Raw genomic sequence first — 15,519 nt, 5'->3', positions numbered from 1 at the left:
AGCCTCTTTGAAGAATAAAATTTTTAATATTTCATAGGTATTTAACACAACATCTCTTCAAAACTACAAGAGATATATTTTTGTGCACTACAGAAAAGCGAGAAATGACTTTTTATTCATTGCTATTTGCACTTGAGTCAGGTGGAAAAGGATATTGGTCTGTGGAAAACTAATGTATACGTCCCACTGGTGCTAATATGTTTGTTTTACACCCTTAGTATTGTAATCAGGCAAATAAAAGACTAAATAGGTGAGGTAATATACCCTTCACAAAAACTGTCAGCAAGAAGAGAGACAGTCAAGTAGAACATCTTTCACTGGAAAACAGTTCCAGAATTTTTTGTTAAATGCGACAAAATTCATTTGTAAGTAAAAAAAATGTATTAGCATAATATTGTACAAGCTAACTGCTATGTGAACTCTACAGGAAATTCTGTCTGCTTAAATCCCAAAGTTGTGAAGAAAAGCATTTCTGTGGTAGAAACTGTGTTTTTAGTAGAGACTTGACCAATTTTTTTTGTTTGGTTGGGGTTTTTTTGTTCTGGCCTCTTTTAGGGCTTTATCCTTAATCTCTGCAAGATGCATTTTGACAGGTAGTCTTTATCACAAAAGAAAACTTGCCCCGATGAATTCCTGAATTCAGAACCCAGAACATTTTTGTTCTACACTTAAATACTGTGAAGTGTTTTGTTTTGCACTTAAATGAATAAAATTGCTGTGGGACACAAAATGGAAAGTGTCAGTAATTCCTAAACTGAAGTTTTCTAAAATGAACAGGGAGATTTGATCTGCACCAAGGAAAAAAATATCTATCTAAAATCTTAAAAAAATGAATCCCCACTTTCAATCTGTGCTATTACTAGAGGACACATAGGTTGGAGTTACTAGCAAAACAATCAATTTTATAGATCATGCATAAATTTCAATAAAAGAATGAAATTTCTGAGATATTTACTTTTTCTCTCTGACCTTCCCTATTTGACAAACTTCTATGGGTTTTCACCTGTTAAAAGTAGGAAGCTAAAGATTAAACACTGTGCTCTCATGGCATTCACAGCTGGATCTCAGCACCAGCTGTGACACTAATCAGCTTTCCACTGATTTAATTCCAGACTTGCACAAATAATTTTCTTTTTGCTTTGCCTTCTTCTCTGCTTTGCTTTGCTTCTCTGAATTATCTTCTTAAGTGGAGAATCAAGAATTGCTGCTTCTGTATTTCTAACATACTATCAAGGCTTACATGTTTATTTGCTATGAACCAAATTTTGGACTAAAAATGAAGTACAGACTTGACTAAGTTTCCTTCAGATTGAGAACCCCAAAGTTGTGAAATATCTATGGAGAATATTTGTTCTTTGAATAGACCAGGATTTAATTTCTTCTTAATCCCTGGTTTGTTTTTTTTTTTTTAAGTCGGAGCAGTAAAATAAACAAAACAAAGCAAAATCTCAGTTATTTGGGTAGTACAGAAAACCATGGAAATAATTTGCCTTTCAAATTTTGAGGTTCCACATCAGCTTCTGTGGTGTGGAGTTGGGATGTGCATGTAATAGAACACACATAGACATCTCTACCAGAGGACAGATTGAGAAGGAAACCAGGTCAAATGAAGACTAACCATGAGAGGTTTATTTGAAGAAAGGAACATGGAAAAATTTCTACATGTCTTTGGGGTATGTAGAATTTAACATCAAAGTTATCTCCAAAATCATGTCTTCTGCCAACAAAACCACAGAGTTTACTTCAAAACAAAAGACTTACACAGATAGTCTGCCAAATCCATGCCAGTTTGGTAAACTGCTTGCTAAATTAAATGGCATGCGCAGTAGCCTGGATTTATATTTAGTAGATTTGATAGAAAATATTAAAGAACATTAATTTCTAATCCACTGGAAACTGATATTTTTTACCAATTTTTTTCATTTTGATAAGGATGAGAAAAATGTTTAAAAAGTTTTAGAGCATGAAAGTTTAAGGGAGAAAAGTGTTTCTATGTAAAAAGCCTTTTTTTCTTTTTTGTTTTGTCTAGCTAATTATTTTGAAATTCCTGGAATGAAGCATTTGGCCTCAGTTCACCTGCTAATAATGAAATATTTTTAAATGGCAGACACTCACTTTTGTTTCAGATGCTTCTCCGTGGCATCTCATTGCAGTTACATTTCAAAGCCTATTGACCTTGTGTTTTGTTTGTGAGCCCTTTTCCTTGCTTGGGGCGGAGATTGTTACTATTTCATGAACAGACTTGATTTCAAAATCCTTGAAAGGTCAGGACTGCCTTAAATGTTACTGAATAACAGAACTGCAGAAGCCTATCTTTCTGTCATATCATGATAAGAGGTTACAGAGACAATGCAAATGCAGCTGACTGATTTCAGGAAAAAATGTGGAAATGCTTGTAAATATTAACAGATACAGAACCGCAGTTTTTTTAAACGTTTACCAAATTATAGCAAGGAAATTAAAATGCATAAGCAAAATTATTTAGAAATGTAACGCATCTCTGCAATTAATGCATTATATGTGACACAAATAGGGGTTTATTTGACAAGGGAATGATGAATTTTACGCTAAACTTCGCTGTGTTGCTCTTTTTTTTCCCTAAAACACTACTGGTTTGGGCAGGTAATTACCATTGCCATAACCACCACCATGGACATAACTTACGGCAGCCAGCTTCATCTTCGCTGAGGCGGCAGTCGGGCACCCCATCGCACAGCAGGAGGGACGGGACACAGCCCTGGGAAGGACACAGGAACTCTGCTGCCTGGCAGGAGCCCGGGGATGCGCTGCTGGGCATCTCCATGGGGCAGCTCATCTCATCGCTTCCATCCGCGCAATCTTCCACCCCGTCGCACCGCGCGGCGAGGGGCAAACACCGCCGCACGTACGCGCACGGGAACTCGCCACCACTGCAGGTGGGAGGGTGGGGACCAGCTGGTCCTACAAGAGGGAAAGGAGTGTTTAGGGATTCTGTCCTTTCAGTAGTCATTCATACTGTTTTTGAGATAGACAGGAACTGCTGGGAATGCAGCTGGTTTTGGTTACTAAACTCTTTAAAAAAAAAAGGAACCCAACTTTTATAAAAACACAGCTCTTAAGTGCAAAACACAGTATTAAAAACGTTTTGTCTCATATTAACTCCATTGTTATTGCAGCATTTTGCTTCTAAATCACAAGTTCAGCATTTGTTTTGATCCTACTACTTCTTTTGCCATGTACGTATAGAAGGGTTAATACCAAAATATTAATAAACCTTGTCTGGAAAGCCTTAAAATAGCCCTCAAGATATAAATTTAAGTTAAATTAAGAAAAAGATTTTTATAAAGTAACAATAAAATCTTTTACTGATCTGGTTTATCATTACTCTGACTCTTTAGCTCAGCTTGATATGATAGAGAATTAAATTTTAAAAACCAGATAGGCTTCCAGGATACAAGAAAAATGTGGTTTTTTTAATTTTTTGAACTTTAACAAATTCAGACAGTGGACAATAAATGAATAAATGAATGAATGAATGAATGAATGAATGAATGAATGAATAAATAAATATTAATCAGACAAACAAATAAATAAATAACATATTCCGTGCTTACTTGCATTGAATGAATGAATGAATAAATAAATAAATAAATAAATATTAATCAGACAAACAAACAAATAAATAAATAACATATTCCGTGCTTACTTGCATTGTTGGAAAAAGATATTGGGGAGAGCTTTTTGTGATCATGTTTATAAGTAAATTGTCTCAGACATGTAAGTCTTTCTTTTTTCCTATGAAAACGATTGCAAGCAAATTTTACCAGCAGAAGCATAAGATCTATTTGTGGAAACTAATTTCTAAGAAGCTGGCTGTGCTAATGTTGTGTTCTTTATACCATCAGCATCTCCTAGGGAAGCAATGTGATGGATTCCTGTACTTTAGAAATGGTGCAAGCATTGTTCTCTGGCCTCAGCTGTCCAGTGTTACTGCTGCATTAAGGCATGGCACTGTAAGGGAGTACATGGATTTTGGCATGATTTGATGACTTTTAATCCACTGGTCATATCAGTTTGTTTGTGTATTCTGCAATACCAGGCTGGGGTTTTACAGCATGAGCGCTTCGTTAAAACATGCTCAGTTTCAAGGATACCACCAACATAAATAAGAATAGCTTTTTGTACAAATAAATGAACTGTTAATGCATTCAGGTGAACAGAATACTAGCATTATTTTACCATCCAGTTGCTTGTGAAGCAGCTATAAGGAGAAAGAGCTCAAAGTTCTGTTTAATACAGATGCTCTATAGATTAGAAATTTTTGATTTTCAAGTTGACTTTATTTTAGAATATCATAACTGAAAAGCTTCATACAATAGAACATGCCTAATAATATTTCATGCTTCTAATGTTAAATTAAATCCTGATGCTAGAAAAATATATCTGATTCACTGCATATAATGTAAACATAAAACAACAAAAATTATTATTGACTCAGTGAAAATAATAACCTGGTGATCTTTTGTCCTGTTTATATTCAGAATTATGCCATGCATACCTCAAAGATGTGAACTTTTACATGGGATTGAAAAGATTGTGGTTTCATATGTTTTATAAATGTGTTAGTCTAAAAAAAAATATTTTCTACTTTAAAAGGCTTATGGAAGTTGGTTTCAGGTAGTTGATAATAGACATTCAGATCACATAGTGGATTGATTTTGTAGATTAAAAATATACTAGATTTTGCAATTTTTTTCTTCCTATACTTTACCAGATAATAATAGTAGCCTATGAAAATGCTGAATTTTGTTTGTCATATAGATGCTATATATAAGGCCATGATCCTGCCAAGATACTGATGAAATATCATTGGGAGAACATATTTCTCTCTCCACTGATACAGAACTAGTGCTGTCAAATTTGCACAGTGGAGTAAAAAAAAAAAATTTTTTTTATTTTTAGTTTGCATTTGTTCTGGGAAAAAATAAAAAAGTATTATTATATTTGAAAGTACTGTTTTTTCCTTCTGCTATTTCTGACCCTTTCCTCACAGTGCCTAGGGGGCATTTAGGCAGTGAAAATGACTTAAGCTGCAGTCAGTTCTGCTTATACACATTCTTTTGTCCTTGCATAGTCCTGTGTTAGCTTTTCTGTATTTGTTCTGATGCTATGGAAATTAACCACACACAGATACAATATATTTGACTTTGCTGTGGTTGACTGTTTATGCTGCAGGAAAGATTGCATTTATAATACATTTGTGAGCATTTCTGACCCATTTTAATTTCCTGTTCTTGATATGTTTATTCACATGCTTCTACCCAAATTTGTTCTGTAAACTGGATTCCCCTCTTAAACTCAACAATTCTTGAATGTGTTGCTTGTTATGAATCTGGCCTTGAGTTTAAAACTATTTTTAGACTTTTGTAACCTGGATCATTTTAGCTTTATGAGCCCTATCATATAATGAGCTTATGCCTGTAAATAATCCCGTGCCAAATTCAGCATTTAGAGAAATGCTTGAATGCTCTTTTTGAGTGGGGATGATTATTTATCTATTATTATTATTATTAATATTATTTTCTATTATTATTTTATATTACTATTTTCTATCATTATTCCCTCTGATTGTTAGAAAATAATTTTCAGGATGAAGTTCTTCCTGACTTGCATAGCAATTATATTAGAGTGTGCAATATTCACCAAGGGCAGCAAAGATGTGTCCAGGATGAGTTAGGCATAGGGTTAACCAGGGGTTTTATTGAGGTCTGTTTTACATTTGCACTACATTAAAAAAAATCCAAAGTCATACTATGAAATAAGTAAAATCCTTTTAGATCAGAACAGTGCATGAGATGAGAATGTACTTCAAATCTCAGAGGAGTATCACTTGCTTATTAACTCACGTGATATTTTAATTAGTTCACATGTGTTTGGTTTCAGATACAATAGAAAAATTTTGCTGTTGTTGGCATTCTATAAGAAGTTGCTATTGCCATGGTCTTCCAAAACTCTACCCCAAAACTCTGCCAAAACTGTACCCCAAAATTCTTTAAATAAAGTAGTTTATAAATGCTTTCATAATTATAAAATAAATGTGCCTGTTAAAAATTTTGAAAATTTATAAAAACATTAATTTGTACAAAGCTAACAACTAAAAAAAGCTAATTAAGAATTTGCAAATGTTGAAAATAATTAACTAATTCCAACTGAAATCTCCAGCAACATTAATGCAAAACTAATTACTTGTATTCAAAGCTACTGTCTATGTAATTATTTATTTTAAGCTCATCATTGCAGTATCTGCTACTGACACATTTCCTTCTAAAAAGTGGGAATATTCATTCTGTTTTCTTTCCACTGTGAAGAATTAAACTAAGGTGTTAACACTACAATGTGGTTTGCAGTGAAAAATGAGCTGGCACTAATGAGAGGCTCGTCAGAAACACCCTCCATGTGCTGACTCACACAGTAGTACACTCACACAATCTAGCAATAAAAACTCACTTTAAACATGCATATTTGTGAACCTAATATTTTCCTCTTGTACATATATATGAAAGTCATTTAAACAGCAGAATCTGAAGTGAAGCCTTTTCAATGCAAATTGGACCATTTGTGGCCCATACATCCTTTCTGGCACTTAATATTGTTTGATTCAACAATTGCCTAACACTGGCATGCCAAGAAAATGTTTCCCCCACCTTTTCTCACATGCAGAAAAGATGTTCCCAAGGCAGCACTCATCTTCTGAGTGCCGTGTGACTCTCATTTTCAGACCACATTCAGGAGTGCAGGAGACATTGTACAGGTTACCTTTTTCAAAAGCATTATCTGTTTGAAACTGTTTAAGGATTTGGAGATAAATCTACTGAAAATGATGAGTTCTAAGGAAGACAGTATGAAAGCTTTAGCTTTTTGTATGCAGGCTGCATGCTCATTGAAAAGCATGACTAAAAATCCTCAAGAATTCAGTATTTGCACACAGATGAAAAGCAAACTAAACAAAAACAATTTCAGCAAAAATAACCTCTGCACTGCAAAGCACTGAGTCTGAATTTAGACCTACACGAAAACCAGCAGTAAATTGTTGATGTTCCATTATAGCTAAAGAAATCATGACTTTTCAAGTAGAAAGCTGAGTACATGTCTTTATTTACTTTACTTTGCACTCAGTGTTTTATTTTGCACTTGTTTTTACCTTGCATATGGCAAATAACAAAAATTAAAGAAAGGGTTTAAAAATGTGAATATAACATCTACTTGTATATCATAAAAAAGACATTTTAATTAGCTCCTAAAACCTGACATTTTAATTTGGTCCTATGTCTTTTGAAACTTACTTGCACAGCTGTGCTGGATGAGTTATAATCTATGGGACAGAAGTGCTACCTCACATGCACCTTCACACTTTTATGAGAAGTTAAGTAGCTGAGGTAGATATAAAAAAAAACATAAAAATCAGACCAGTGTTTAAAGCAAATAAAATTTGGTACGTACTGTTCCGTGAACTGCAACAACTACAGCTGGATATATCTGTATTTCATTGTTGTCAGATCAAATAGGTGCTTTTAAATACATTTTTATTGCAATGTGCTGCCATCAAACCATGTTTACAGTAAATAGAACTCATGAGCTGATGATTTTGGGGAAAAGAGCGTTTACAAGATGAAAAGTGTTAAGTCAGTAAGTGCTCATTTTCAAGGACACAATTATATATTTGTGGGATAGGGATTTGTTAAAGGCTTACTGCTCTTTGATGGACATTTTCTGTACACTTATGTTTTGCTGTATTATTGTCTTTGTCATCCATGGAGCATATGATCCTGTTTCCTGACTGTAAAGCAAGATTCACAGGTTGGCACTGCAAATATTTTGCTCATGAATCACAGAGATTCAGTCACAGTAAACCATAGAACTGCTATTACCCAAATGCTAATATAAAATAAATGTTTGCATTACACAGTCATTACCACAGCAAGCAGCACACAAACATGCTTAATTTGAACGAAGCAACACTTCCAGGCAATCCTCCTTTTATCTGCCTTTCCTCTTCAAATACAAAGATCTCTGGTGCAGAGTAGGTTCCCATTTATATTTATATATCACCTGTAACAGTGAATTTTAGTTAAGCCTAGTGGACATTGCCATTAAGGTCAACACCAGGGAGCATGAAATAAAGTGACCACATATGCTGTTGGGCAGCACCACCTCAGGTGTATCAGAGCTTGCTCCAACGTCCATTTAAGTAAATGGGATAACTCATATTGATTTTAATGGGCCTTGCATCAGACCCTTGAAAACCAACAACCTGTCTGATATAATTGCATAAGTAATTTGTCTAGTAAATGTAATAAAAATGGTGGACCCGTTAACTGTAGCTAAAAGAGGTAAAAAATAACTCCCTCCAATAGATTTCGTTAGGCAAGAGTATAAATTAATTACGGGCCCAATCCAGTGCATTAATTAATTTGAAATAGATGTCAGTCTTCAATTTCAGTTCAGTAAACATCAGATCAGGGCATGAAATCAACCCATTCAAGGTGGCTGCAAGGAAACAAACTTGCTACAAAAATTAATTGGACTAAAACTTTACAAATACCTTAAAAATCTTTCCACATGTTTTTATCCATTACAATAAAGTTCCTGCTGTTTATTTCCAAGCTTGTAAAAAGACAAAAAAAAAAGGGGGAAAATTAATCTGGCCAATTGAATCTTCAAGTCTCTACCCTTCATGAGAAGACAGAGGTATGGGGCAGGGTGCTGGAAAGGATCCCAGAGACCCCATGACAAAGACAGAATTAAATAAAACCAGAACATGGCCCAGTGATTTCAGATTTCTATATGTCTGCCCAGAATTTATTTTAAATGTTCACAGTTTGCTAACATACAAACATAATGGAAGACAGACAGGTTTACTGCCATTAAAGTCAAGCTGTGATTTAGTCTTCACTCAGAGAACTACTTCTCTGAGTGGTTCTGGCTTCTGGCTGGAACACACTACCTGTGCCAGGAGTATGGCAATATTTGCCATATTTCTGCTAAGAATATTCTGGGGATTGCTAGCTATGCCTACTAATGTCATGGATTTGTTGGTTTTTTATTTATTAGGAGCAATGACAAACTGGAGAAGCTGTGAAACTTTAGTCTTCGACAAAATGAATATATAATTTATATATAAGGATATAATTTCTGAGATACATCTGAGGTGAAGACTTTTATGGAGGAGATGAGTAGGTTTTACATAACGAAGAGCCTGAGAATTTTCTGCTCTTTAAGATTGTATCATGAAACCAAATCATTTAATTCCAAATATTATTTCTCTCCATCCCTCCAAGGAAATATGTTGATTTTTATGAATGAAGTTAGCAAGGAAAAATATAATCTGTGTGATTTGAAGGTTTTCTAGTGTAAACAGATGGGGTTTGGAGGTTCAATATTAATGAAACTATTTTAATACACTATTAATAAATCTGAAGAATTTTAATTTCCCAAAAGACATGAGCTTGCTTCAGAAGATTTCAGTATTCTGGACAAGTTATAAGAAGGCAGAGAATAACCAAAGGTTTTGGGCAGAGATAGTATAATTATTAATTTAAACATACACAACAGAATTGCATTTAGGAATTGCCAATAATTATCCTAGTTTATAGAGTGCAATTATCTTATTCTAAAATTATTTCCAGTTCTTTTTCTGTGAAATCCACAATAAGTTTTGGCTTTTGACACTGGCTAGGTCTGTGCACTGGAAGGTACCAGAGCAGGCTGAAGAAGCTCTCTAAGGTACAATGCCTTGGATCACAATTTTTAGTCTTTAAAAATGCATAAATGCCCTATCTCTGCCAAGCAACATGGATCTAAAGCACAGAGTGATTGCTTTCAGGGAAATGCTAATTGACTAAAGAACCTATTCACAAATTTCCCTGATATCTCCAGTCCTCTATTACTACTCATTCTGCTTTCCTCTTCCTCTCCTTTGCTTCTGGGAGCAACCTCCCCCTACAACTTCTCTCATGATTCATCTCCTGCCCTTGAGGAAAGAAACTCTGTGAGTTTCTTCTTTCTCTCTCCCTGAGAAAGAAACTCCATGTGAGAGAGATTTCTGCTTCACTGCAGCGTGAGCAGACAAGCTAACAGTGACTCCCCTGGCTCTGCAACTTAAAGAAATCAGAAGTTAAATCTCCTCTACAGTTTTTTTCCCCATGATCTAACACTGTAGTATTAACAGTTCAGGCTGTTAACCCTTCCAGTATTTCTAGCACTTGGGCTCTGGGAGTTTCAGAGAAGGATCATAGGCTGTCTAAAGTTTTGTCTGATGAGTCCTGTTCTGCAGAATTTTCTGTGTTGATTCATGACTGGGCACAAATGGACTTGCACACATACAGACACACAGATTCACACACAAGGAGACATACATACACATTCTCACCCCTCAACAAGATTCTCTCTGCACTATGCAGCGATTTATTTTCACAAAACTCAAAAAATCATCCACTCTACTTTTTGGGTTGTTGTCTCTTAATTAGATAAAAAATGTAATTTATGCTTTTCTTGTTGTGAAATTGGATCTACTAAAAGTGCTGGAGAGCATATGAAATGATGTGCAAATGGCTGGCTTCTGAGCTGTTTAATTTGAGTAGCTCGTCTGTTACGCTCCCGTCATGGGTAACCCAGACTGTCATTGTACTTCATACTGATGTCTTACTGTCCCTTTAAACCCCAGCACATGCAGAACCAGAATTGTGGGGCAGCTAGGACATGCTGGTCCCTTTAGAAGGCCAGGGCACCCAAGGTGACTCCCTTTGCCTGGTGGAGTTTGCTGAAGGTGGATGTTGCCCTTTTGAAAGCCTCACTTTGGGTGGGTTTCTGGGCTTGCCACTGTAGCAACTTGGAAGAACAGCCTTTTGCAATTAGAAACCATCTTTGGAGTGAGTCTCGTCCATAGGCAGTGAAGTTTGAGCTGGTCCCATGGGGCTGGCTCACCTGACAGTGGACACAGCAGTGGGTCAGGACGTGAGCACCAGCTCCAGCAGAGTGCAGTGGGCGGCAGGAGGAAGCGGTGGGCAGCAGAGCTGACCCCGTACGCCCTGGCAGGTCCTCATCTGCCACTAGAGCAGCTCTGTAAGCTGCCACCTTCCTGGGAGGGTTCTTTTTGGGTACCACCATTTCTCTCTTTGCCTCCCAGACCATGGGCCACCTGGGGAGCACCATCTTGGGGAGAGAGGTGGCACCATTTTCCCTCTGTCTTTCAAGGTACACTGGAACCATTTTGGGAAAGATATTTCTGGCATTTGGGGTCTCTCTTTGCTCCTGTGGTGTGCCTGAGATTTAGCAATTTTCTCTCTACTATTGGAGGCTTTTTTTGCCTTTTGCTGTTCCAGTTGTAGGTAAATGACATTTTTTCACTTATATCTACAAGTGTTCATTCCTTATTGGTGGAACGGAATTGATTAAGACTAAGGGGATGTAGATTTAGATCCTCCTCTTTAAATAGTCCTAATTCAAGACTACTTATAGATAGTCTGTCATTTTAGGGTCTGCCCAGGAGAAGCGTTTTGTCTGATTCATATTTTGCTGGTTTTGGTCAATTAAGGATGTTTTATTTTTATGAGTCTGAAAACAATAATGATTGGGACATTTCCAAACTACTACTCAAAATTACAGAAGGTTTTTTTAATCCCATCTTTTTTCTTGGCAGATAAATAACATAATAGGAAGTAGATATGAAGGTAGTTATCAAATACTTTTCAAATATTTGGACACCAGAGCTATATGTTGTTTAGAGAAACTCTTCATCAAGATAAGAAATTCTGCAGTCAAAGATATATCTGAAAAATGCACACAGAGAAACAAAAATATTCAGTTATGGCTCATCTCTGTATGAGATGTAGGAAGGGACCCACAAGGGGTCAGGATATTCTGTCATTCTATGAATATATGTTGTGAGAAACAAATTATAACTAGGCAAGATGTTATGACATTAGTATTTCCACACATATATACTTTTGCTCTGTGGTTTCTTATCTAAAATCACAAGGGAGTTCGCTTCTAAAGAAATGCTGTTCCCATTTTTTTTCCTGAAAATTAGATACCTTCAAGATACCACAAATCAACTAAAATTATTGTAGTTTAGACTAATACTGATTTTGAAAACCTTAACTCATTATCAGGTGATTATCTACATAGATTTTTATCTTACCAATTTCTTTCTTTCCACTATCTAGCTATTCAGAAATTGTTTTCAGAGTCCCTATTCTTTTACTAAGTTATTCAATGAAAATGTATTAGATTCTATCTTCATTCTGCTATGTTCAAGTTATAAACAATCATAAACAGAGTTTAAATGAGATGCCAGTTAAATGTTCATTTCCTTCCACCTTGAACAAAGAGTATGGCCTATAGCTCTGGTCCTTTGGGACACCTTCCTTCTCATCTTGATGCTTGAACCTGTACCTATCACAAATTTTCGGTATGACGTTGAATCTATTCTGTTGTTTGGAAGTCAATCCAAATTATTTCACTCTGAAGGAACATCAGGATTGGGTCTATAGCATGCATCTATTGCAAGATTTGAAGCTGCTTTATGGAGATATCCTAAGAAAATCCTGCTCACCACACAAAAGAGTGAATAACCAAGGTTGAAATAAAGATTTCATACATTTCAAGGCCTAAATGAGAAAGCACTAAAGCTTTTCTATTCATGAATGTAAGAGTCATATAAGTAGCAGCAGCATATAATTTAATTTCTGAATATTAAAAATTTTCCTGATGTTAAAAGGAGAACAGATAAGTTCAAAGGGAAAGAAAAAACTTGAGGATCATTATTCTGAGACTACATATGGCTCAGAAAGACTGAATTACGAATAGCTGCCAATGGGAAATGTATTAGGGGTAAGCCAGTATGTATATCCCATTTTCTTATGCTCTTTCCCTGACATCCAGAACTGTTGGAGACAAGTTATATTTCTAGATGAACTTTTTTCTTACTTACTGTATTTGACCAGAAATTTTGAGTTTATCTATCTTAAATTGGATTGAATATAATTTCCTTTGTCACACAGTTTTTGGAATACCATTTCTTCTAGAAAACTGAGGAAAGATGATCTAAATGGATGGATGCTGCTATATCTCATGATTATCTTATAATGGTTCAAATAAATAGAAAATTCAGTTTTTGGAGGTCAGGTTTTAGGCTGCTGGGATGCCTTTGTATACATTTTTAAAAATGTCCTTTGGCTTGAATGTAAAGCTGAAATCTGTCTTATAATTCACAGATTCTGATTTGTTTCTTCTATTTGTTTTTTCATAGCAAGTGAAAGCATGCTCAGTGTAAGGATTATACACAACCTTTACAGAAGGTTTAGTTTGTGCTTTGCTACACAGCAATGGGGAGACTTGGAAGAATTAAGATATTTCAAGGCAAATGTTTCACCTAAGTGAAAGCTGGCAATGATCACTGAAAATTTTACTGTATTTCACGTCCTAAGAAGTAAATCTGACCCTTTTGTTGGTAACCTCTGTGGTGAAGTCAAGAATTATGACAACATCAGAAAAAAGCCCTGACCCATCGCATCTGGGAAGTAACACTTCGTATATTCACAATTCCACCGCGGTCAGATGACACAGTGTTAGAGATGCCATGTCCTGTCTGGGCTGAATGTTTTGCATTGTTTGAATTGCCCTTTTATCTCCAATGTATCCTTACATAATAATATGTTCTACTGGAGACAAATCTTTCAGGTGAAAGGAAAGCTGAAGGGGGATGTGGTGGGAAATTTGTAACAATGACAGTCCTTTCTCATGTGCTAAGTTTATAGGCTAAAGAGACAGGTTTTGAAAAATATTTTATAAAGAAGGGAATGTATGAAAAAAGAGCTAAGAAGTAAAAAGGATTTGAAAATAAAATTATCGAAGTTGATAAAAAGTGATTTACAAATCAGAAGAAAGAAAGAAAATACTTCAGATACTGTGACCAGCTATGGGAAATAAACTATGCAGCAAACATAGACTAAAAACAGTAATTAAAAAAGAGAGAATGATAAAGAAAGGTGAAGTAGAAGAATAGACACAGAAGCAAATCCAGATTAATTTTATTCAAATTAATTATTTCAGTAAGCAATATTAATATTGAACTGGTGATAAGCATGACTGATGGTGAAAAAGCAAATACTGTTTTCTCAAATACTCTGGAGCCTCAGGCCCCACATGATATTTGCACTTGTCTTTATACCAAAAATTCATCCCAAATATTCATTTAAAAGTGTCAACACTATTCTTTTTGAATAGACCAAAATTACTTTAGCAGTTAGTTAAAGCAGTACAATTTAGAGGCATAAATTCCCAGAGAGTTGCAGCTAAATAGAGCCTAGCAGGTAATTTTACTGCATAAAAGAGCTGGAGCATCATTCAGTGCTGACTTTGTACTGAGATTTACCTTCTTCCAGTAGATCTCCACAAGCACAAATCACTTCTAGAGATCACTTGGGTGATCTCTAGAAGACATTAAAAAATATATTTACTATTTATTTGTTTCTTGAGAATACTGTTCCAATATGTAGAAGTGCTATTTAACTGAATTACACCAAATTTGTCCATCTGGTTAATTTCTCTAGTAAATGAATCAGTGGCAAAATACAGTATTCTGATTTTTACAAGCAGAAAAAAGTTTGGTTATTAGGCATCTTTGGGTTAATGCTAGGATTTAAATTAGGTGTAGCAATAATTTTTAGAATTTCTGTAATGCCTCCTATTTCAGCTCAACTAGAAAATACTATGAGAAAGACATCAATGAACAGAAAATCCAATTCAATACTTTGGAATTTTTGTTCCATCTGAAACTAGAAATAGAAATGTTTTGTTACTTATATTTTGAAAAAAGTAAGACAGAAATAAAGTTTTGTGTTTTTTAAAATCAAGCTGTTATTTACAAATTTGAAAAAGATAGTAACAACTAACTAACAAATAAATTCTTTGGTCCCTAGGATGTAAAATAAGATCTTCACACAACTTCATCAGCAGAAAGTTATGAATCTTGAAAGTGGTATGAATATATCTCATTTAGCAGCTAATTCTGAACTAGATTCAGTGCCACTGACAGCTCCCCCTGCATTAGCATCAGCTGAAAGCCACTTCTGCAGTAGTTCTAGCTTGACCTAGCACTACCTTGACAACACCTTGCTTGAAGGTTCAGAAATATTCTTGAATATCTAGGAACTATCATGGCTAATAAGGACTGACTGCTTAAAAACATAAAACCCACAACTGTATTAGAGCTGCTGGCAATGCTTTATTACTTAGAGCTCCCAACCTGCTAAATTGTGATTGCTTCCATTTAGAACATGTTGCCTCTGGAAACTCAAAGTAATTAAAGGCAAGCTGAAATATAATAATACAGAGAGAGGAAAAAAGATCTGCTATAGTATAGCTATCTGCTGAAAGGAAGACCACTGCACAAAACCTGCACTGCAGGTAATACACTTTTATTTAAACTAGGTCTTTGAATAAACATAATGAGCAACAATCAAAGCAGGACTGACAGTG

The 15,519-nt window shown here is 35.3% G+C and overlaps 1 protein-coding gene across 1 annotated transcript in view; it reads right to left on the bottom strand.

Annotated features, from left to right (window-relative positions):
- The window catches only part of MALRD1 (MAM and LDL receptor class A domain containing 1), a gene marked incomplete at both ends in the record, with an annotated part of 238,466 nt that overhangs the window by 47,101 nt on the left and 175,846 nt on the right, over positions 1 to 15,519 (bottom strand). Inside the window, one exon of the mRNA XM_084210137.1 lies at positions 2,665 to 2,940. Within this exon, the coding sequence (XP_084066263.1) occupies positions 2,665 to 2,940 (276 nt within the window). The remainder of the gene's footprint in view (positions 1 to 2,664; positions 2,941 to 15,519) is intronic.

This window comes from Fringilla coelebs (assembly GCF_963513975.1).
Source record: "Fringilla coelebs genome assembly, chromosome: 1".
NCBI classification, from domain to species: Eukaryota; Metazoa; Chordata; class Aves; order Passeriformes; family Fringillidae; genus Fringilla; species Fringilla coelebs.
Note: the sequence above shows the minus strand (reverse complement) of the source record. Positions and strands in the feature narration are given on the sequence as shown.